Raw genomic sequence first — 23,485 nt, 5'->3', positions numbered from 1 at the left:
GCGCAGCCACAAGGCCGTCCAGGAGGAGTGCCGACCGGCCCAGGGCACCGGCATTGGCGCGGCGTCGCAGCCGGGCCAGCGGCGACGCGCCCACAGCCGCCGTCAGGATGGCCGAGCGGTCTAAGGCGCTGCGTTCAGGTCGCAGTCTCCCCTGAAGGCGTGGGTTCGAATCCCACTCCTGACAAGACAACCTTTTGGCAACAACCGCCTAGTGTCCCCAGCCTTCACCACACGCGTCTCTGCCCTTTACTGGGCGACTGTCCACGCTCGGGCCGTGCAATCCTTCTGCCTCTCCAGCCTCCAGCCCGTGGCCCCACCCCGCTCCGACACCCTAACTTGTCAGGCACATCCCCGACAGCTAGGATGCTCCAGCGCCTTGAACCCCTCTGGTAACTGCCTTTCCGGCCAGCCCCAGCCCAACTGCCCACCATGAAACGCACCCCTCCTACCTGCCTGCCCCCGCATCCGCGAGGTTTCTCGACTTCCCATCACAGCTACCTCCTCTCTCTTACCCCTGTCCTCTCTCTGCCCTCGCCCTTTCCCTCTTCCCTCTGTCTTTCACCTCTCCCTCTCCCTCTCCCTCTCCCTCTCCCTCTCCCTCTCCCTCTGTCTTTGTCAGGCCCCGATTACCCAACAAGCAAGGTAGGCACGGGTCCAATTGTTAGGCTTCCCACCAATCTGCAGCTCACGATCTCACCGCTCTCCCACCGCAGCAAGGATGTGGTGAAGCCCACGTGAAACCGCTCACCACAGAGTAGGGACCGAATACAGTGGAGCCCGCCCGTGCACGCGACCCTGGCTCAACGCAAGCCGCTGCTCACCGGCCTTCCTGGTTAATCCGCCCCTGGTCTTTAGCCCCGTTTGCCTGCGTGTGTCTGTGGGCTCCATCTGGCCCGTGTGGAAAGCCCTCCCCGGTGGTCCTCCAACTTCTGCCCGCTGAACAGCAACTCGCTTTTGCCCTGCGCTGCTGCAAGCAGCACCACACCACCCAAAGCCTTGGCCATCATCCCGCCCTTTCCACACCAGCCTCCTGCCCATTCCTCTCTCCCGCCCCGAATCCCCTTCCCACTAACACCCGCTGCGCCCTCTCTTCAGCCCGTGGTCTCCACGCTTGTTGAGTTTGGGGACCTTGCCTCCCCACACCGGCCATGCCGCTGCATTTTCAGCCCCACCACCGGCTGGCGAGGAGAAGCCAGAGCCGGGCACAGGGCCCGGTCCACCTCGGGCGTGCCACATCCCAGTTCCACGCGGGTAGGCGCTGCCTGGGAGCAGACCCACCGCGCCAACGACCTCTCTGCTGCCGAAGAGCTCTTTCGATGGGTTGGCCGCCTCCCGCTCCACAACCCACCCCCCTCCAGCAGAGCATCCTAAGAAGTGCGGCTGGCCGGAGGACCGAGGGCGGAAGGCAGGCTCAGACCGCTGTGGCCACTTTGTCCGACGTCCCGCCGCTGGCAGGCAGCCGCCACAGGAGGATGCAGGCGTCCCGCTCCCTTGCTCCCGGACTTCCTGTGCCCACACCCCCAAGCACGGGCGAGAAAACTGGCCGCCCAAGGGGGTCCTGGGGGTGCATGCCGGGGGTCGCCGCCGGGACAGCTGTGAGCACCTCTGCGCGCCACAGGCCACCTGGCCTGGCTGGGATTGGCGCTGGCCGACCAGGCTCCTTCGGGCTCTAGGCTTCCTCCCAGCCACGGCATGGGCAGGAACTACCTCTCTCCCTCCGCCTCCGTCCAGGACCCTCCACACGCCTGGCACCTGCCTCTCTTCCACGTCCGTGGCCCAGACCCCTTGCCCGCCCCGCCCCCCTACCCCCGACCCCCGCACCAGGCCGCCGGCCCGGGGCTGGCCGCCGCCGTCTGCCTAACTCTAGTGGAGCAGAGAGACAGATGCTCTGGCCAGGTAGTGAGCAGCGTCCTGTTCTCAGCGGCGGGCCAGCGAAGACAGGGCAGGGGCACAGGCTGGAGCCAGCCGCCCGGACGCCGGCAGCGCATGGGTGGTTCAGTGGTAGAATTCTCGCCTGCCACGCGGGAGGCCCGGGTGCGATTCCCGGCCAATGCAGCTGAGTGTTTTGTTTTCGTTCCAGAATTACTCTAAGCCATTTTCTATTTTAAGATTTATCTTCCTAAAATAAACGAAATCCGTTCGGCTCAGCATTTGGATTCTTTTGATTTGATTTCCCCCTCATTTACCCATTCACTTTCCTTAGAATCCGCTACTCCTTCCTAGAGAGAGCGCAGCAGGGAGGGAGGAGAATGCACGCATGTGGGAATGTCCCTCCTGTTACCGAGACCCTTCCCCACATTCGTATCCCAGGGGAGCTTCCTCCCTAGAGGCCGTTTTGAAAGGCAGGCACGGTGGGGTTTTTCCCTACGCCCTAAGCGAGCTCCGAGCCGGCGCCCAGGACTCGGGTGCAGAGTGACCTCCTGCAGACCGCAGTTCCCCTACGCCCGAAAGGCCAGACGGCCACGTGCGTTCACTGGTCAGTAAAACTGCACTATTCAACATCAGTCCTACGGCCTTGCTAGCTCAGTCTTTGCCCTGGCCCGCCTTCTTTAGACCAGAACATTTGATTTGAACTTTCTGGTGTTTGGGTTTCTCCTGGAAACCAAAAGGAGGAGACATTTCGGAAAGGTGAAAGTGGAAATTGAGGAAGAAAAAACAAGAACGTTTTTAGCCTCCCTGTAGGGTGTCTCCCGCGTGTCAGGCGGGGATCCCACTGTACTAAGGAGGATAGCCGCACTGAAGGACGTAGTAGATTCTAATATTTTACTTTAGAGGACTTAAAGTTGATTTTTATTTAATGTGTTACTTGCCTGGTTCAAAGGAAAGTGCTAATTTTAAAAAAGAGAAATGAAAATCCCTTTCTCTGGTTCGAACCCATTGGGAAGCTTGGGGCGGGAGGTGCTTTAGGACAGACGGAGAGAGTCAAAATGCAGGGATCAATTGGGCCTCTGGACAAGGTATCCTGGTCAACCGTCTCCCAGTGTATTGGTGAGAATCAGTTGGCTGAGTGTGCTGCCAGAGAGATCAACTCTGCTGTGAAGGTGATTGGTCTAGGAAAAAAGGAAGTGTGAAAAATAAAACCATCCTCAAAAGAGAAGGGACATATTTTATAACTCTGAGAGAGAGAAGCTGTCAACTTCAAACTCCTTTCTGCTGTGTTGTTGCTGGAGACCCGCCTCCTGTGGCCCGGGCCGCCGTGAGCCTTCCTGCGCCTTCTCCCCCCAGCCAAGAGGTACGCAGGCCTCTCCCGCCTCTGACTCGGTGTCGCAGAAACTTGAGAAATGGCCAGAAAGTTCCAGGTTCCCCCAGCTTGTTCTAAGGCCGTTCGGAGGCGGTTAGGGCTGAAGCCACATTCCTGGGAGAACAGGGAGTCCTGGTGGCACAGTGGTTAAGAGCTTGGCTGTTAACTAGAAGACTGGCAGTTTGAATCTGCCAGCAGCTGTTCCTTCGAAACTCTGTAGGGCAGTTCTGCTGAGTTGGAGTTGATAGCAATGGATTTAGATTTATTTTTGTTTTAGGAGAATATGGTGTCAGGGAGATTTTAGCCAGGGGCCTGCCAGAGAAAGGCCCTCGCCTCAGAAGGATAAAGGTAGTCTGACCTGCGGTCCTGGAGACCTGGAGGGGTATGTACCCATCCTGGCTCTCCTAACCCTCTCTCCCAGCTCTCAGCTGCCTCCAAACCCCATTCAGTCTCTCCCAAGAGTCTCAAGTGTAGCCCTAAAGCAGGCACCTCTGTGCATGGATGTTAACCACATCATACAGGTATGCTTCCAATGAGCCGTTCATGACTTTATTTCTATCTACTCAGAGAGGTTTAAGCATAGAGGAGCTTACATATAGAGGGTAAATTTTATACATACACTTAAACATATCTGTTTATGTTTAATAACTGGGTTTGAGAACCTTTAAAAAATAGAGCAGACATTAATCACTTAGACATTGTGAAGTGGAGGGATGCTCATGATCCAATATTGAGTTAAAAAAAAAAAAGGAAAAAACAAGTTGTAGAACAAAATGTATAATATGATCCCAAACTGTATATTTAGAGATTTGTGACACCAATTACCTGTATGTCCTTGAGAAAGTCATTTCACCTATTTGGGCCACAGCTTCCTCAGTTTTAAAATGAAAAGATTGAACTACATGGTTTCTAAGGAATTTCCAGCTTTAAAAGTGTCTGATTTCAAATGCTAAGAATCTACCCATTCCACAAGTATTTATTGAGCACTTTTTCATTTGCCAGACACTGACTTAGGCTCTGAGTATATCATGGTGAATAAAACAAAGGCCTAGCTCTCATGGAGCTCATATTCTAATGGCAGGGGATGAGTCAGAGAACAAACAACTAAACAAGTAAACATAGACTACATCAGTTGGTGATAAGTACACTGGAGGAAAATAGAGCAAAAGAGAATTAGGAGCATGGGGGAAATGGAATTATATTGATGGTCAAGGAGGCCTCACTAATAAAGTGACATCTGAGTGAATACCTAATGGACGTGATGCAGCAAGCCTCATGGATATCTGTGAGAAGGAACATCCCAGAAACAGGAAAGGACATAGGCCCTGGGCAGAAGTATCCTTAGTGCATTCAAGGAAGAGCAAGAGTGAGCAAAGAAGAGCAGTAGGAGATGAGCTCAGGGAGGCAGTGAGGAACAAGATGTTGCTGCGCTTTGTAAATATTACAAAGGCTTTAGCGTTAAGTGAAATGGGAAGCTATTACATTGTTTTGAGCAAAGACATGACAGACATAGCACACATTTTAAAAAGAACACTCTGGCTGTTGTGATGAGAATGAGAATAAGGTGGCAAGGGTGAGTGCAGGGAGATTGGTTAGGACGATATTACAGTAATGCAGGTGAGAGATGATGGTGTCTTGGACCAAGGTAGTAGTGGTAGAGAACTGAGAAGTGGTCAGATTGCTGGATATATTTTGAAGCAGAATTTACTGAGGTTTTGTGTATTGGAGGAGCCTCTGTCCAGAGTCAGTGAAAATACACTTGATGTGAGTCCTTATAGAGCTGGGCAGACTGTGACCTTCAGCACTCGGGGCTAAGAGTGGGGCCTGCTGGGACTTAGCTCTGGAGATCACAGGCCCTTCCTTTTCCTGAAGGCTAAGGGATGGGTGGAGGCTCCTTAGCCAAGGTTGTTGTCTGGAGGGGCTATGAAAGAAGGAAAGGTATGGCCTGAAGAGTTGCTGCCACTACTATCACTCCATAGGATGAAGGATCATTTGTACTGAGGGCCCTTGCTCCATCTGACATTGCTGTTAGTCCCGTCATCCAATAACTTTTGAAGGTTTCTATGCAAAAAGAGATACAGGCCCATGTCCACTGTAAACAGCAGTCCTATCGCCAGGAAGAAAATGATTTGGTACCAATGTAGAAAGAATGGTGAGAGGAGTGGAATTCCAGAACCTAGTAGGAGAGGCAGAGGGATAAGAAAAATGAGAGGCATTAAGGTGGAAATTTGGAATAAACAGTGAGGTCCCCAGTAGGGAATCTTGGTAAAATCACCTAAACCAGGGGCTGAGGTCAATGCCCAAAGCAGACAGGTAGGCCAGGAAGTCTTCAGAGGATTCCCTCACCTTCTGCCTTCCCAGATAAAGCACTGGATCAGCATTTTCCAAAGGCTGACCTTGGACACATCTCTTCTGAGAGACATTGATAGAAGTTACAGAGGAAAAAGGTTCTGTGGCCACCTAAGTTTGGAAAATTATGTGTGAATATAGTTTAAAAGTTTTCTTTTGATAAACTTTCACCTAAAGCACAATAAAAAATTTTTTTTTAAGTTTTCTTTTTTCACAACAGGGTTTCTTGAAGCCTTTCACGTACATTGTGAATCTATAGGGAAAGGAACAGAGTATGCGGCGTGTTTCCCGTTAATTTGACCAGAGGACCTTTTATCCTGAAAACCCTCTCAGGGAGCAATGTGCCTGGGGAACAGCCTTTGGAAGACATTGAAGTAGGCAATCCATTGACCACATCAACACATCTTCACCTAATCTCCTCGGAACCTAGGACAAGGTGGTGGTCACTGACCAACACTAGTCTGGCACAAGCTTGTGATGCCCCCTGAAAAGACATGATGAGGATTCCACAATGCACATTTTCTCAAGGACAGGCACAGACCTGGTTCTTTGTAGGTGGGAAGAGATTCTCATGCCAACACGGCTTCCCTGAGCTAAAGTCTGTGTCTAGGCTGAGAGGGTCAATAGAAAGGTACGAGCCTCAGAATCCTAGAAGATATAGGGACATGTGACAAAGTGGAATGGTTTGAATGAGGTGAAAAGGGGGGAGGGTGACCATATCTGGTATATGTGTTTGTGAGGAGGAAAAGGTGGCTTCTATCCTGTGAGAGTTAAAACTCCAAGTGAATGACACCCATTTCTATAGTTTCTGGGGAATGAGCTGGAACAGAGCTGTGTATCCACATAGCAATCAGGTCAAGCTAGGACTTTCAGGGTTCCCACTGATGTCAAAGAGGCCCACTCAGGAGAACACAGGTACCGAAGTTTGAAAAAGATCTGTAATCTCCTTCCTACCCATCATTCCAAGGCCTGAAGCTCCTTAAACAGAGATGTCCATCCCCCATGCATACAGTCCCTGGGTCTCACCTTGGACAGTGATGGTCACAGGCCTTGATGTCTTCAGCTTGTCCCCTATCATTGCTGTGCAGTGATAATCTCCACTGTGACTGTGGTTTGCTCGTGGAATGGAGAAGGTGGTATTTTTATTGAAAAATATCATGGATTTTCCATTCTGGAAGAACGTGATATCAGACTGGGGCCTGTTCTTCCAGCTGTGGCACCTCAGCATGATGGGCTCCCCTTCCTGAAACACCAGCTGACGGGTCTGGAGCAGGAGCCAGTCTGAAAGACACAGACATGGGAAGAAAAAATTCCAAGACTGGATTCCAAGGCCCTCACTGCCTCATGTTCAGGACTACGTTACTCACAGAACTTGAAAGGCTGTCAGGCAGAGGTAACTGAAGATGCTTCATGGCAGATGTGAGCATTGTCTTACAGGCAAAATACGGTCTTATGTCTCTGAGACCTCTGAAGCCTAAACATTTTCAGAAGTTCCAAAGACGAACAGCAGAGGTAACTGAAGATGCTTCATGGCAGATGTGAGCATTGTCTTACAGGCAAAATACGGTCTTATGTCTCTGAGACCTCTGAAGCCTAAACATTTTCAGAAGTTCCAAAGACGAACAGCAGGGACTGGGGCGGGGGGGCGGGGGGAGCTGTGTGTGTAGCAATTTTGAGGAATTAAAAATGTTATGCTGTCGTAGGGAAATAACCACATTTCCGTAACTTAGACGTTACAGAACAGGACGTGAAACCTTCAGTTCATTGCGGAGACAGCATTTGTGGTCTGGTGATTACTAAAGTAATGGTAACTTTCGAAGGAGATTTGGGAAGTGAGGATGGGCAGCCATTAATTTTGTTAGCTGTGAAGTAGAGCCTTAAGAAGACCTCACCCTGAATGGAATTTTTCTACATCCATATAAGGACTGAAAATATATGACCTTTTGAATTCAGTGTTCAATTGTGACTCTGGACAAAAGGAGCATTAAATAAAGCTTTTAAATTTGAAATCGCTCTCCCCTCCTTGCTGCCCATCCACCCCTAATCTCAATGGTGGCAGAGTAATTAGATTGCAAAACTCAGCCACCTCGGAGATCAAGTCTGTAAACTTAGCAGAGAAAAAAATTAAATTGCTCTATTTACCACAAAAAAGAAATAGAATTTATTATATCTTAAATGAAAACTCACTTACTTAAGGAAACAGTATTCTGTGTATGAAAGGCAAGGTATTGTTGAGAGAGCATAAAAGAGGAATCAGAATTCTAATTTTGGCTCTGCCATTAACTTGGGGGTTTTGGGTCTCATAGGCTTAATTTCTTATACAATGGAGGGATGGAACTAGGTGGTTTCTTTCTAAGAAATCTTCAGATCTAAATTTTTATTATCTATATTTTTACGCTTTCTCAGGAAAACCTAGAAGTAGCATCAGCTGTTTTGGGGGAGGCAATGTGAGCAGAGAAGAGATGATGTATATTGGGCAGGTCTCTGAGGTTGAGGCAACATTTACTCCCTTTTCAACAGAGTACCATCAACAGAAAGTGATTCCACTGCCAGCATCTCTCTGGTACAGGAGTCTTTAAAGACCACAAAAATCATGCTCCTGGCATGCAGTGCAGTGAATGACTTAATATGGCCCTTCTAGCCATGGTCTTTGTAACTCTCACCAAATGACTGGGTGGGACTATGCAAATGAGGTGCTTATGGCCTACCAAGGGAATTGGATAGCCTACTAATAATGTAAATAAGGTGCATGGTACCCTTTTGGGGGTGGGACAATGCAAAGAAGGTATATGGAACCCTAACAAGTGGATTGGTCAGTTTCACCACCCTGCTAGGCTTAAAACGAGCCATCCCAGAGGTGGACAGAGGGGACCCTGTGACCACCAAGAAGAAGAGGCAGGAGCAGAGTGCATCCTTTGGATCCAGGATCCCTGCACTGAGAACCTCCTCAACCCAGGAAACAGAGAGAGCTATAATACCAGAGATGGCAAGAAGCAGAGGTAGCAGAACCAGGAGACTGACAGGAGACCAATAAGAGACCAGCAGGAGATGGTGCTGTAAACTTCCAGTCCGTGGAGCAAGGAAGTCGAGCACCTTCAGTCAGGAGGCTGGCTGTCAGAGTAGGGTGCCTCCAAGTGCTTGGTGGAGCTAGGTTTGCCAACCCACAAGGCTAGGGCTGAGCACCTTCAGGCCAGCGTTCACTGGAGGAGTGCGGTGTGTCTGGGCACTTATTGGCAGAGCTAAAAGAGCTTTATAACACTTGCCTGAGCAGGGCAGAGGCTGGGCAGAGGGGCCAGGGTCAGAGAGAGACCTGCCTGGGGGTGTGGCTGAGGAGAGGCTGTCTTGATCAAAGAACTGTGTCCTGAGCTTTCCTGAACCTGAATTATAATCTGTTACTTCTCTAACGAACCCCATAGCTGTGAGCATGGTCTGTGAGTTCAGTGTAGCCATTGCAACAAATTATGGAACCCAGCAGAGAAGTAGAGAGTGCTGAGGGAGGGACTGTTGGTGTCAGAATTGGTAAAAAGGTTGGAGGGTCTGGCCTCTGTCTCATAGGAATCAGCCTTGGACTCTCCTTCCCCCTTGTGAAGTTAGAGGAGAGCAGATGCCTCCACCATGCCATTTTTGCCTGGTATTAAACAGGGGAATTAAAGACACTGGGTGCTCACATGTGACCATCTTCAGGGTTTATTCACCAAGGTAGAGTTGGAATAAAGTACAGTATAAATGCACTCATATTTTCAAACATTGACAGGAGTGGGGAGAGAGATATAGTGTCTAGTGTATTTTCTCTACCAGTTAAACAGTTGCTATTGAGTTGACTCATGGTGACCATGTCTGTTGGAGTAGGAATATGCTCTTTAGGGTTTCCAATGGCTGATTTTTCACTTGGACTCCTGGGTGGCACAAACGGTTAACGGGCTCAGCTGCTAAATGAAAGGTTGGAGGTTTGAGTCCACCCAGAGGCATCTGAGAGGAAAGTCCCGGTGAGCTACATTCAAAAAATCAGCCACTGGAAACCCTACAGGGCACAGTTCTACTCTGACATGCATGGGGCCAACATGAGTCAGAATCACCTGGAAGGCAGCTGGTTTTCTCTGCAGAGTCTATTAAGCTGTACACTGTGAGATATTTATAGAAACCTAAGTCAGATCATGTAATTTCTTTAATTAAAACCATCTAATGAATTTTCATCCCATTCAGGAAGAAAAGTCAAAATCGTGGCAACAGCCTACAGGCCTCTACATAATCTTCTCCCCCTCCTCCCACCTCTGAGCTCCTGTTGCCAGATGGGCTTCCTCCCTGCAGCCTCCTGTACTCCGGTCAGATGGCCTCCTATTTGCTTCTCACATATGTCAAGCACACTGCCAGCACAGGGCCTTTGCAGGTCTCTTTGCCTCCAACCCCTCCGCTTTATCATACTGCAGTATTTTTTTATGGAGTGAGGATTTATTGTGTCTCTCACACTCAGCTGCCTATCTGTGGCCTTGTAACCTTCATGGTCAATGAGCACTGAAGCAAAAATAACTAACATATTCTGAGGAACTTCATAGATATTTCCACCCCACCACACATGCTTCCAACAACTCCAACTTCCCAACACTGCTTCCAACAATTCACAGCACTGGTTCCCAGTAAACAGGCTCCTCCACCCCCTTTTCTGGAAACCTCTGCAATGTAAGCAGATTTCATCTCTCCTTATCCTCCCAGACCCTCCCCAGTTTCCCCTCCACTGACCGGGAACCACGTCCAGCTGCACAGGGTCGCTGAGGCTGGTCTGGCCTGTCTGGCATCTGTACTCCCCGCTGTCGTTGATAGTAGCCTTAAAGCCGTAGTTGGGCTGGACCTGAGCTGGGATGGGGCTTCCTCTGTGGAACCACTGGGTGGCACTTTTTGCAGGGGTGTGGGCCCCATGGCACTTCAGAGTCACATAGTCGTCTTGGAGCACATTGATCCATGGGGGCTCAAGGTTCAGCACTGCCTTCGGGAGATCTTCTGAGGAGCAGAGGGCAGAAAAGAGTGTGAATAAGTTTAGGGGCACCGTTGATTCCAAAGTAGCTCCCAGAGGAGATCAAGGGCCAGAGTGAACTGCTATAGACCCAAGTAAAGATCATTCCCTTGGATCATCAGGTCTTTGGTGAATCCAGTGGGAATCTCATCAAGAGTCAAATCTCAGGGCACACCGAAATGAGGGAACAGCCCATGCTGAACCTGAACCTGATTCTTGGTAGAACAGACATTTTCCTACGTAGTAAATACAGCATCACATTGTGAGGGAATAACACCATCAATCCAAGAAAGCAAAGAGTAAATTTACCAGCTCGTGTATCTGCAGAAGCTGTAAAAGAGAAGAGAGAGGGTTAATGTAGAACAGAAGAAGACAATGAGAGCACACTTAGTTGTGTGTGTGGAGGAGGACCAGGGAGATGTGATCTTAGCTTCCTTCTTTCCACAGGACCCATCTCAAGACCCTGTTCCCAGCTGATCTCTTATACCAGCACTCATTTCTCACATCCTCGTTAACTTCACCCAGTCTCTTCACATGGCTACAAATTACCATGAATATTTTGTGCAGAATGGCTTCCTAGGGACTCAGGAAGTATCTCTGAATTCTGACTTTAGGAACCAGTGGAGCAGTAAGAACTCAGGGTCCTCTCTCCCCTCTCAATCTGTTCCCAGCTTCCAGTGCCTGCTCCTCACCACACTGGTCCCTGGAGTCAGGGCGGTAGGAGTGGTTGAAATTGCCTTCTAAAGAATGACCTCACTCACCCAGCAGCAGCAAAGCCGTCAGTGGCTGAAGCAGGCACAAGTTGCCAGGATGCAAATCCTGAAACACCTGGGTCTCAAAAGTCATCCCAGAGCTGGGCCAGAGTCCACTGGGGTTTAGAAGATGAGCGGAGAAATGAGGAGGGAACTGTACATGCTCTTATGTAGGTTTTCTCAGTCACCAGATTCTTACGTAAGTTTTCGCAGTCACCACATTCTATTTCTGCTGACCTCTCAGTCATAAGTGAAACTGGAAGTTGAATCTGTGTGGTGCAATGGATTCTTTTTGTATGGCCTATCCCTCCATGCTCCTCTACCTACCACCAAATTACTGAGTGGGACTATGCAGATGAGGTACTTGTGGCCACCGAGGGGATTAGATAGCTTGCTAATAATGCAAATAAGGCACACGGTACATTTGTGGAGATGGGACCACGCAAACAAGGTGTATGGAACCTAAAGAGGGGATTGGTCAGTTTTGCCACCCCACTCGGCTTAAAATGAGCCATCTCAGAGGTGAAAGTGGGGGAAGGGCTCGCTGCCACCAAGAAAAAGAGGTACAAATGGAGCGTGTCCTTTGGACCTGGGTACCCTGCGCTGAGAACCTCCTAACCCAGAAGACAGAAAGAGAACTGTAACACCAGAGATGGCGAGAAGCAGCAGCAGAGTAACTGTGGCAGCAGAGGCAGCAGAACCAGGAGACAGCCAGGAGATGGTGCGGTGGGCTTCCCGGCCCATGGAGAGATAAAGCTGAGTGCCTTTGGGCAGGAGGGTTGCCGGCAGAGTAAGGTGCCTCTGAGCACGTGGCGGAGCTGGGCTCGCTGACCCATAGAGCTAGAGGGTGGAGTGTCTTCGGGCCAAGGCTTACTGGAGGAGTGTGGTGCCTTGGGGCACTTAGTGGCAGAGCTAAAGAGTTCTGTAACACTTGCCTAAGCCAGGATGAGGAACGAGGGGTGAGGGCCAGAGAGGGGCCTGCCTGCAGATACGGCTGAGAAGAGGCTGTCCTGATGGAAGAACTGTATCCTGGGTCATTTCTTTTTTTCTTTCTTTTTATCCTCTTTCTTTCTTTTTATTGTACTTTAGATGAAGGTTTACAGAACAAACTAGTTTCTCATGAAACAGTTGGTACACACATTGCTGTACGACTGGTCAACCACACCAGGACGTGTCAACACCCTCCTTTCTCAACCCTGGGTTTTCTATTACCACCTTTCCTGTTTCCTCCTGCCTTGCAGTCCCTGCCCCAGGGCTGGCCCACCCCTTTAGTCTTGCTGAGTCATTTCTGATTCTGAATTGTACTGTACTGTTACTTCCCTAATAAACACCATAATTGTGAGTATTGTCTGTGAGTTGTGTGTTTTGTGTGTGTGTGTGTGTGGCCATTGCAATGAATTATCAAGCCCAGCAGAGATGTAGAGAGTGCCATGGGAGGGACAGCTGGTGTCAGAATTGCTAATAAGGTTGGAGAGAGGAGTGATGTCTGACCTCCACCTCATAGGAATCAGCCTTAGACTACTGATCTTGATTCTCCTTTCCCCTTGTGAAGTTAGAGGAGGTCTGATGCTGCCACATCACCATCTTTACAGTCTGCTTTATAGAGAAACCTGTCGATCGTGTACCATTTCATTTTGCCCTTGTGAAAACCCTAGGAGAGAGGCAGGGATTATTGTTGTATTCAGGGGTGGATTACTCAGTAAGGTAAAAAAAAAAAAAAGTAAGGTAAGCACAGACTTATTTGTGCTTACTTACTAATCTGTAGTGACCGATTTCACATGTGCTTCAGATGTGGTGAAACTTATGTGAAATCGGTGGCTACAGATTAGTAAATAAACACAAGTAAGCCTCTGTTTACCTTGCTTACTGGGTAATCCATCCCTGTCAGGGATTGTAAATTTGAAAAGAGGCTTCGATTCTGTAGGAAGGTGCTGTGGGAGAAAGATAGATGCCAGCCATACCTAGAAGCAGAACCTTTCATGTGGAGAAAAAATGTGAAATTGTTCACTACAGATGATCTGGTCAGCAAGGTAAGCACCATGCTTACTTTACCTATTGGGTAATCTGCCCCTGGTGGTACTGGTGAAAAAACTTGTGGGAAAAAACACCACGAAGCAGAGCTAGGCAGGAAGCCCATGTCTTGAGTTCTCAGTTCAGTGCTCTTCCGTCGACACTCGGCGAGCTGTCTCTCTGGCCAGTATTCTTGCATACAGAAACTGCCAAATGAGTTTCAACCAGACAAGATAAAGAAATAACTCCTCGACCATGGTTTCAGGGGACATCTAGGTCAACTGGCATAACAAAGTTTATTAAGAAAATGTTCTGCATCCCACTTTGGTGAGTGATGTCTGGGGTCTTAAAAGCTTACAAGCGGCCATCTAAGATACATCTATTGGTCCTAACCCACTTGGAGCAAAGCAGAATGAGGAACACCAAAGACACAAGGAAAATATTAGCCCAAGAGACAAAAGGGCCGCATAAACCAGAGATGCCATCAGCCTGAGACCAGAAGAACTACATGGTGCCTGGCTACCACTAATGACCGCCCTGACAGGGAACATAACAGAAAGTCCCTGACAGAGTGGGATAAAAGTGTGGAACAGAACTCAAATTTACATAAAAACACCAGACTTAACGGTCTGACTGAGACTGGAGGAGACCCTGAAACTGTGGCCCTCAGATGCTCTGGCAACCCAGAACTAAATCCATTCCCAAAGACCACTCTTCAGACAAAGATTAGACTGGAGTACAAAACATAAAATAATACTTCTGAAGAGTGTGCTTCTTAGTTCAAGCAGAAACAAGAGCTCAAATAGGTGGCTCCTATCAAGGAGGCAGAATAAGAAGGCAGGAAGGGACGGGGTGGAAAGGGGGAGTGTGCTGTCACATTGTAGAGATTGCAGTTAGTGTCACATGACAATATGTGAATAAAATTGTGTATGAGAGCTTAACTTGAGCTCTAAACTTTCATCTAAAGTACAATCTTAAAAAAAAGACACAAGGGAAAGGTTAGGCCAACTAACGCACCTCGACTACCACAGCATCTACAAGAATGAACCCGCACAGCTAGACGGTACCCGGCTACCACCACTGACTGCTCTGACAGGGATCCCAGACAGAGCAGGAGAAAAATGTAGAACAAAATTCAAATTCACAGAAAAAGACCAGACTTACTGGTCTGACAGAGACTGGAGAAACCCCGAGAGTATGGCCACTGCACTACCTTTTAACTCAGTACTAAAGTCACTCCTGAGGTTCACCCTTCAGCCAAAGATTGGACAGGCCTATAAAACAAACAATAACCCACACAGTTCAACCATATATACAAGACTAAATGGGCATACCAGCCCAGAGGCAGGGACTAGAGGGCAGGAGGGAACAGGAAAGTTGGACTCATGGAAATGGGGAACCCGAAGTCAAGAAGGGGAGAGTGCTGACATGTCAAAGCATTGGCAACCAATGTCATGAAAATATATGTGTATGAGTTGTTCGATGAGAAACTAATTGGCTGTGCAAATTTTCACCTAAATCACAATTAAAAAAAAAGAAAGAACCCCTCTAAATCTGCAATCTATAAGAAACAGTATTTAAAAAACAACAAAATTAGCATAGTTATCAGCGGGAGACACTCAACTCAAGAAAGTCTCTAAATAAGCCATAGCCAGGGCTTTCCTCCATGTCCTCCAAACCCCACCCCCCAAATGCACACACACACACAATTTCCAGAGTTAAAAATAAATTTGGTAAGAAAGCCATAATGTAATTTCCAATGTTATGTGACAGCGCAGGTCACCAGACGGTATGACTGGGTTAAGCAGCACGGCATAATGGTCACAGCATTTAGAAGTCAGACTATGGGATGGTGGACAGTGTACTCAAACTCTGTAAGCCTCAGTTTCCTTATGTGTAAGGTGGAGATAATGAGAACTAGACAAGATAATGCAGTACCTTACGGACAATGTCTGATATATAATACGTGTTCAATAAAAGGTAGTTTTTATGACTGTTACCAAAAGTTCTTTACCTTTAGATTTTTACAGAAGTCTTGATTCCATTCAAATATATTTAATTTAAGAGAATTCCTGGTCAAAATCTCATCAAGAAGGTATTGGAGTTGTTTCCTCAGCAGGAGCTTAAATACATGGGGTCCCCAAGAGTCAGAATCCACTCCATCACCTTTAAAAAAAATCTCTTTCTCCAAATCCAGTGAATGGCCATACAAACAGATGAAGTTCTGATACATGCTACAGCATGGATGAACCCTGATGATATTTGCAAGGGAAATAAACCAGACCCAAAACAACAAACGTTGCATGATTTTCCTTTCATCACATCTATACAATAGGCAATTTCCTAGACCAACGAAGGAGACTAGAGGTTTCCCAGGGTAGCAGGCAAGGAGAAACAGGAGGCCATTATTAAGCAGGAACAGAGTTTGTTTGGGAATGACTGAAAAAAAAAAAAAGTGGAAACCTACATTGGTGATGGTTAGAAAACATTGTGAAAGTACATAACGCTGAATTTTGCACTCAGAAATGGTGAAAATGATATATTCTGTCTGAGATATATTTTCACCACAATTAAAGACAGAGACAGAGAGAAGAGGGAGATGAGTGGGAAGAGAACCATTAAGATACCCAAGGAACGACTGTCTGGCGTGAGGCTTGTGCGTTTCCTTGCGTGCAAACTTGATTTCTAAGAAAAAGAGTCTTGAAGCAAATATTAGACCCTCTCTGTCCGCAGGCCTTGCAAGACGCGGATGACTGCCGTCTGCCATCTACCAGGCGCGGCATCAGCGATGAGTTAACAAGAGGGACGCTCGGGTGGAAGGAGGGACTGACGCCTGGATAGGTATGCGGTAAGGCAGGAGTGGGATACAATGCATGGGTCGTACAATCCGGGGGGCGGGAGTAGGGGTGTTCTCGGTCAATTTCTGTCCACGCCGAGATCAGTTGGCGCCTTGCTAATACCGTCGTGTTAGGGAGTCGGGGAAGGGTATGTGCTGCCACTGCCCCTCCGCCGCCGGGACTCCGCTGTAACAGGCCAACACGACTAAGACCGGATCGGGTGCAGGTCTCCGCTCTGCACAGCCTGTCTGAACAGAGAAACGGACACGGCTGTTAAGGCAAAGTGTAAGCGTTTATTTAGTTGGCCAGGTAAAGGAGCTTTTCCGGACTTGAGTCGCCAAGGCAGCTCCCCGACACTAGGCGGAAGTCAGGTTTTAGGAGGTCATCATAGTAAGCACAAGCAAGAAGTTATACGTATTCAGGATTTTAGCTGATTATTCATTATGGAACGGGCTAGGAATCTGCACTGGAGCGGCTGACGGACCCTTTACTTCTAAGATAGGTCCGGCTTGCCAGAGATGACGTTAAGTCCGGTGATTTTTTCCTTTCTTGACTTGAGTCTTTTGATTCCTTGACAAGAGTTTCCTGATTTATCAGCGCATGTCTGGTGGTCTGGTGCTGGTTTTTCTTAGAACCTGTTTATGACTTTTACCTGCGGAATTACCCCGAAGTTAAAACAATATAAAGGATAGGGAAGTGGTTTACAATAGTCACACAGTTTTGATCTGAAGCCTCCATATAGCCTGCTTCTGTGGTGAGGGCAGGAGTGCGATTTAGCAACCACAGCATACCCGTTGGGCAAGTGCACTTTCCCAGCCGGCTGCTGTCTCACATTTCTCCTCCCACCTTCTGTGCCTCCCCCTCCGCATTGACAACCATCAGCCCACCTTGACCTCCCCCGCCTCCCAGCCAGTTGGACATTCCAAAATTCCTTCCTAACATTGCTCAGTCTCAAAGCTGCAGCCCTGGTAAGGGTCTCGGCGATCACAAGCTTGACTCCCCCAGCCGAGCTTTGCCCTTGCAGCTGGCCAAAATGCCAGGACACGCAAGCGCAGGCGTGGCCGCAACGAGGACCTCAGGTCCGCTCCTGGCCATCGCACACCAGAGGCTGTCCTGGCTCCCGGGGCTTCCGGCAGACAGAGAACACGAGCGCCCAGCGGGACCTCGTAGGAAATACCAGAGGGCAGAGGAGCAAGTAGGAGTCAGCGGGCAAAAACCTCTACCAGGACGAGGAGGAGGCATTGGTGGGCGCGAGAGTTCACCAGAGGACTGAGACCGGAGCAGCGGCTGGTGGGGGCTGGGGGACAGTGCGTGGGGGAGTTGGCCGGGCACCCCGCCGGGTCCTCTGGCCTTGCTCGCGCTCGGCTCCGTGCCTTCGCTCAGCACGGCCCTTCCTGAGGCTCGCGAAGCGGCCGAGGGCACCGGTGTTCACGTGGCGTCACAGCCGCGTGGCGTCACAAGCCGGGGAGCGGAGACACGCCCACACCCGCCATCGGAATGTTCCAGTGGTCTAACTTGCTCTGTTCAGGTCTCAGTCTCCCCTGGAGCCGTGGGTTCGAATCCCACTGCTGACAAGACTCTGGTAACTGCCTTCTTAGCCAGCCCCAGCCCCAGCCCTACTGCCCACCATGAAACACACCCCTCCTACCTGCCTGCACCCGCATTCCCCCGGTCTTTAGACTTCACATCACAGATATCTCATTTCTCTTACCCTTGTCCTCCCTCCACCCCTGCCCTTTCCCTCTTCCTCTCCCTAACCCTCTCCTTCTTCCTCCGGCTTTGTCAGGCCCCGATTACCCAACAAGCAAGGTAGGCACACGGGTCCAATTGTTAGGCTTCCCACCAATCTGCAGCTCACGATCTCACCGCTCTCCCACCGCAGCAAGGATGTGGTGAAGCCCACGTGAAACCGCTCACCACAGAGTAGGGAGCCAATACAGTGGAGCCCGCCCGTGCGCGCGACCCTGGCTCAACGCAAGCCGCTGCTCACCGGCCTTCCTGGTTAATCCGCCCCTGGTCTTTAGCCCCGTTTGCCTGCGTGTGTCTGTGGGCTCCATCTGGCCCGTGTGGAAAGCCCTCCCCGGTGGTCCTCCACCTTCTGCCCGCTGAACAGTAGCAACTCGCTTTTGCCCTGCGCTGCTGCAAGCAGCACCACACCACCCAAAACCTTGGCCATCATCCCGCCCTTTCCACACCAGCCTCCTGCCCATTCCTCTCTCCCGCCCCGAATCCCCTTCCCACTAACACCCGCTGCGCCCTCTCTTCAGCCCGTGGTCTCCGCGCTTGTTGAGTTTGGGGACCTTGCCTCCCCACACCGGCCATGCCGCTGCATTTTCAGCCCCACCACCGGCTGGCGAGGAGAAGCCAGAGCCGGGCACAGGGCCCGGTCCACCTCGGGCGTGCCACATCCCAGTTCCACGCGGGTAGCCGCTGCCTGGGAGCAGACCCACCGCGCCAACGACCTCTCTGCTGCCGAAGAGCTCTTTCGATGGGTGGGCCGGCTCCCGCTCCACAACCCACCCCCTCCAGCACAGCATCCTAAGGAGTGCGGCTGGCCGGAGGACGGAGGGCGGAAGGCAGGCTCAGACCGCTGTGGCCACTTTGTCCGACGTCCCGCCGCTGGCAGGCAGCCGCCACAGGAGGATGCAGGCGTCCCGCTCCCTTGCTCCCGGACCTCCTGTGCCCACACCCCCAAGCACGGGCGAGAAAACTGGCCGCCCAAGGGGGCCCTGCGGGTGCATGCCGTGGGTCGCCGCCGGGACAGCTGTGAGCACCTCTGCGCGCCACAGGCCACCTGGCCTGGCTGGGATTGGCGCTGGCCGACCAGGCTCCTTCGGGCTCTAGGCTTCCTCCCAGCCACGGGATGGGCAGGGACTACCTCTCTCCCTCCGCCTCCGTCCAGGACCCTCGACACGCCTGGCACCTGCCTCTCTTCCACGTCGGTCGCCCAGACCCCTTCCCTTGCCCGCCCGTCCCGCCCACCCGCACCAGGCCGCCGGCCCCAGGCTGGCCGCCGCCGCCTGCCTGGCTCTAGGGGAGCAGAGAGACAGACGCCCCGGCCAGGTAGTGAGCAGCGTCCTGAGCCCAGCGGCGGGCCAGCGAAGACAGGGCAGGGGCACAGGCTGGAGCCAGCCGCCCGGACGCCGGCAGCGCATGGGTGGTTCAGTGGTAGAATTCTCGCCTGCCACGCGGGAGGCCCGGGTTCGATTCCCGGCCCATGCAGTCCCCTGTCCCCTTTTGGTCGCTCTGCCCCAATTCACACCGCCGCCTGCTCAGTGCTTGCTCTGCTCTGCTCTGCTCTGCTCTGCTCTGCTCTGCTCTGGCTCTCCTACTACACTCGGGGCAACTCTCCCAGAGCCCTGGGGCTCCGCTCCCACCTGCAGCCCACCAGTGTGCCAGCGCCCTGCGCCTCTCCCACACCCTGGGGCCGAAAGCACACCGCGCTCCGGCGCCGACCGCCAGTGGGCTCTACCCCAACACTTCTCCCGGGCAGCCACCCTTTTCTCTTCATCACCCTGACGAAACCTTAGCCACACGTTTCACTTCACAGAGGACCACCGTGCAACACGCGGGCTTTGGCTGCGGGGACTCCATGCCTCTTCCCATCTCACCACCCTTCCTGGCCACGCTCCCAAAATGACACCATCCTTGCTGGACCATTACCAAGGAAGTCGCACGGCCGGATCCATACTCGGAAAAGCAACGCATTACGCTCCCCTACCATGTCCTGGTCATCATCGCGCACGAGAAAATGAAAGTCATGTCAGTACAGTCACTTTAGCCCACTCCTCCACAACACAGTGGTAAACACGCCCCTTCCTTGCCCGCCTCCCCCTTACCACGATCCAAACTTTTGGCCAAAGGTCACTGGAGGCATCTGTTGCTCGGGCCTCTTTCAATCTCCACTGAGTCCCCCGTCCCACCCCACCGCACCCCACGGTGCCCCAAACGCGCACCTAACGCACTCCCGTGTCCTGACAAAGGGACGTTTAAGCCTCTGGGCCAGTCGCGCGCCCTAAGACCTCACGGCCTTTTCCAGACGTTTTTCTCTCTTCCCTTCTCTTCTAATCTCTCTCTGCGTGTCTCTCTGTGTGTCTGTCTGTTTCTCGCTCCCTCTTCTGCCCGTCCGTCTCTGTCTCTATCTCTGTCTCCCTCTCTGTCTCCCGGTCCCTGTCTCACGCTGGCTCTCTCTCGACAGCACCCTTGCCCCCAATCAACCTCCCACTCTTTAGGTTGACTGACTTCAGGCACAGCACCGCGGGCAACCTTGTCTGGCCGGGTCCAGTCTCATGACGTGCCCTTGGATCTGGGTGGGACCTAAGCCCACCCTCCCAACACTCCCCCCCACCCCCGCCCCCCAGCTAGCCATCTAGTGGTCCTTCCAGCCTCCGCCTGACCCGCCACCACAGACCTCTATCACACGAACACCTTGCCTTGCCCTGATGACGCACATCCACCGGGCTGGCCACCCCCGGCATCCCCAGGGTCGCTCCCGCCCCTCCCATGTCCCCACCCTCATCTCCACACTGGCCTGGCATAATGCTCCGAAGCCCCCAAGCCTCTGCAGCGCCGGCACCTGACTGGGCGGCCGCACTCGCTACGCCCCCTCCTGCCCTAGGGCGGCTTGGACACTCTGACACCTGGACTCCTTCTCCCACCTGCCAGCACTCAGGACACGTCTGTCCCCTCTTTTGGGTTTCCCTCACCTTTCCCTGTCCTTTGTGTCGTGCCACCCGAACAACCAGCCAGCTTCCTCCACTGCGGTCATCTATCCACAACTCACAAAACAGGGGCAGGAAGGAAGTGCCTGGGGTGACAGTAAGCTTCTCTATGATCACACGGGTTCCTGCTCACAAGGCTATGCCTTTCCATGCCTGGCCTTCTACTGCCCTGACATTCCAAGCCGCTGAGAAGCCCGCGGAGTGCAGTTCTACTCTCAGACACATGGGGTCGCCGGGAGTCAGAATCCACCCCATCGCCCTTTTCAAAAGCCATCTCTTTCTTCAAATCCCGTGAACGGCCACCCCAAGGGATGAAGTTATGCTCATGCCACAACAGGCATGAACCTTGAAGACATTCGCCGAGTCAAGTAAACCAGACCCAAAACAACAAACGTTGTATGATTTTACTTTCGTCGCGTCTGTATAACAGGTAACTTCCCAGATCAACAAAGGAGAATAGACGTTTCCCGGGGTAGCCGGGAAGGGGAAACAGGAGGCCCTCATTATGTGGGAACAGGGTTGGTTTGGGAATGACTAAAAAAAAAAAAAGTGGAAATGGTGGCGGTTAGAAAAGACGGCGAACGTCCTTAAAGCCACTGAATTCTGCACTCAGAAATGGTGAAAATGATATATTCTGTCTTAAGTATACTTTCACCACAATTAAAGACAGAGAGAGCGGGAAGGGGAGGTGAGTGGGAAGAGAACCACGAAGATACCCAAGGAACGACTGTCTGGCGTGAGGCTTGTGCGTTTCCGTGCGTGCAAACTTTATTTCTAAGAGAAGGAGTCTTGAAGCAAATATTAGACTCTCTCTGCCCGCAGGCCTTGCAAGAGGCGGATGACTGCCGTCTGCCATCTACCAGGCGCGGCATCATCGATGAGTTAACAAGAGGGACGCTCGGGTGGAAGGAGGGCCGGACGCCTGGATAGGTATGCGGTAAGGCAGGAGTGGGATACAATGCATGGGTCGTACAATCCGGGGGGCGGGAGTAGGGGTGTTCTCGGTCAATTTCTGTCCACGCCGAGATCTGTTGGCGCCTTGCTAATACCAGTCGTGTTAGGGAGTTGAGGAAGGGTATGTGCTGCCACTGCCCCTCCGCCGCCGGGACTCCGCTGTAACAGGCCAACACGACTAAGACCGGATCATGTCCAGGTCTCCGCTCTGCACAGCCTGTCTGAACAGAGAAACGGACACGGCTGTTAAGGCAAAGTGTAAGCGTTTATTTAGCTGGCCAGGTAAAGGAGCTTCTCCGGACTTGAGTCGCCAAGGCAGCTCCCCGAAACTAGGCGGAAGTCAGGTTTTAGGAGGTCGTCATAGTAAGCACAAGCAAGAAGTTATACGTATTCAGGATTTTAGCTGATTATTCATTATGGAACGGGCTAGGAATCTGCACTGGAGCGGCTGACGGACCCTTCTCTTCTAAGATAGGTCCGGCTTGCCAGAGATGACGTTAAGTCCGGTGATTTTTTCCTTTCTTGACTTGAGTCTTTTGATTCCTTGACAAGAGTTTCCTGATTTATCAGCGCATGTCTGGTGGTCTGGTGCTGGTTTTTCTTAGAACCTGTTTATGACTTTTACCTGCGGAATTACCCCGAAGTTAAAACAATATAAAGGATAGGGAAGTGGTTACAATAGTCACACAGTTTTGATCTGAAGCCTCGATATAGCCTGCTTCTGTGGTGAGGGCAGGAGTGCGATTTAGCAACCACAGCATACCCGTTGGGCAAGTGCACTTTCCCAGCCGGCTGCTGTCTCACATTTCTCCTCCCACCTTCGGTGCCTCCCCCTCCGCATTGACAACCATCAGCCCACCTTGACCTCCCCCGCCTCCCAGCCAGTTGGACATTCCAAAATTCCTTTCTAACATTGCTCAGTCTCAAAGCTGCAGCCCTGGTAAGGGTCTCGGCGATCACAAGCTTGACTCCCCCAGCCGAGCTTTGCCCTTGCAGCTGGCCAAAATGCCAGGACACGCAAGCGCAGGCGTGGCCATAACGAGGACCTCAGGTCCGCTCCTGGCCATCGCACACCAGAGGCTGTCCTGGCTCCCGGGGCTTCCGGCAGACAGAGAACACGAGCGCCCAGCGGGACCTCGTAGGAAATACCAGAGGGCAGAGGAGCAAGTAGGAGTCAGCGGGCAAAAACCTCTACCAGGACGCGGAGGCATTGGTGGGCGCGAGAGATCACCAGAGGACTGAGACCGGAGCAGCGGCTGGTGGGGGCTGGGGGACAGTGCGTGGGGGAGTTGGCCGGGCACCCCGCCGGGTCCTCTGGCCTTGCTCGCGCTCGGCTCCGTGCCTTCGCTCAGCACGGCCCTTCATGAGGCTCGCGGAGCGGCCGAGGGCACCCGTGTTCACGTGGCGTCACAGCCGCGTGGCGTCACAAGCCGGGGAGCGGAGACACGCCCACACCCGCCATCGGAATGGCCCAGTGGTCTAACTTGCTCTGTTCAGGTCTCAGTCTCCCCTGGAGCCGTGGGTTCGAATCCCACTGCTGACAAGACTCTGGTAACTGCCTTCTTAGCCAGCCCCAGCCCCAGCCCTACTGCCCACCATGAAACGCACCCCTC

At 51.7% G+C, this 23,485-nt stretch overlaps 1 protein-coding gene and 3 non-coding genes across 15 annotated transcripts in view; 3 read left to right on the top strand and 1 right to left on the bottom strand.

The window, feature by feature from the left end:
- Positions 1-23,485, bottom strand: part of LOC104846329 (Fc receptor-like protein 5) — an 84,209-nt gene that overhangs the window by 49,688 nt on the left and 11,036 nt on the right. For 10 of the 12 annotated variants that reach the window (XM_064282860.1, XM_064282867.1, XM_064282865.1 and 7 more), the window contains 2 exons: positions 10,328-10,585; positions 6,617-6,871 (listed from right to left, as the gene is read on the bottom strand). In XM_064282860.1, coding sequence (XP_064138930.1) covers positions 6,617-6,871; positions 10,328-10,585 — 513 coding nt within the window. Of the gene's footprint in view, positions 1-6,616; positions 6,872-10,327; positions 10,586-10,907; positions 10,929-11,359; positions 11,516-23,485 lie in introns of those variants that run through there. The other 2 variants (XM_064282869.1, XM_064282870.1) reach the window with 2 other exon arrangements.
- Positions 102-184, top strand: TRNAL-CAG (transfer RNA leucine (anticodon CAG)). The gene has a single exon. It is a non-coding gene; the product is annotated as a tRNA-Leu (tRNA).
- Positions 1,985-2,055, top strand: TRNAG-GCC (transfer RNA glycine (anticodon GCC)). The gene has a single exon. It is a non-coding gene; the product is annotated as a tRNA-Gly (tRNA).
- TRNAG-GCC (transfer RNA glycine (anticodon GCC)) lies at positions 19,349-19,419 on the top strand. The gene has a single exon. It is a non-coding gene; the product is annotated as a tRNA-Gly (tRNA).

The sequence above is a fragment of the Loxodonta africana genome, chromosome 3 (assembly GCF_030014295.1).
Source record: "Loxodonta africana isolate mLoxAfr1 chromosome 3, mLoxAfr1.hap2, whole genome shotgun sequence".
NCBI classification, from domain to species: domain Eukaryota; kingdom Metazoa; phylum Chordata; class Mammalia; order Proboscidea; family Elephantidae; genus Loxodonta; species Loxodonta africana.
Note: the sequence above shows the minus strand (reverse complement) of the source record. Positions and strands in the feature narration are given on the sequence as shown.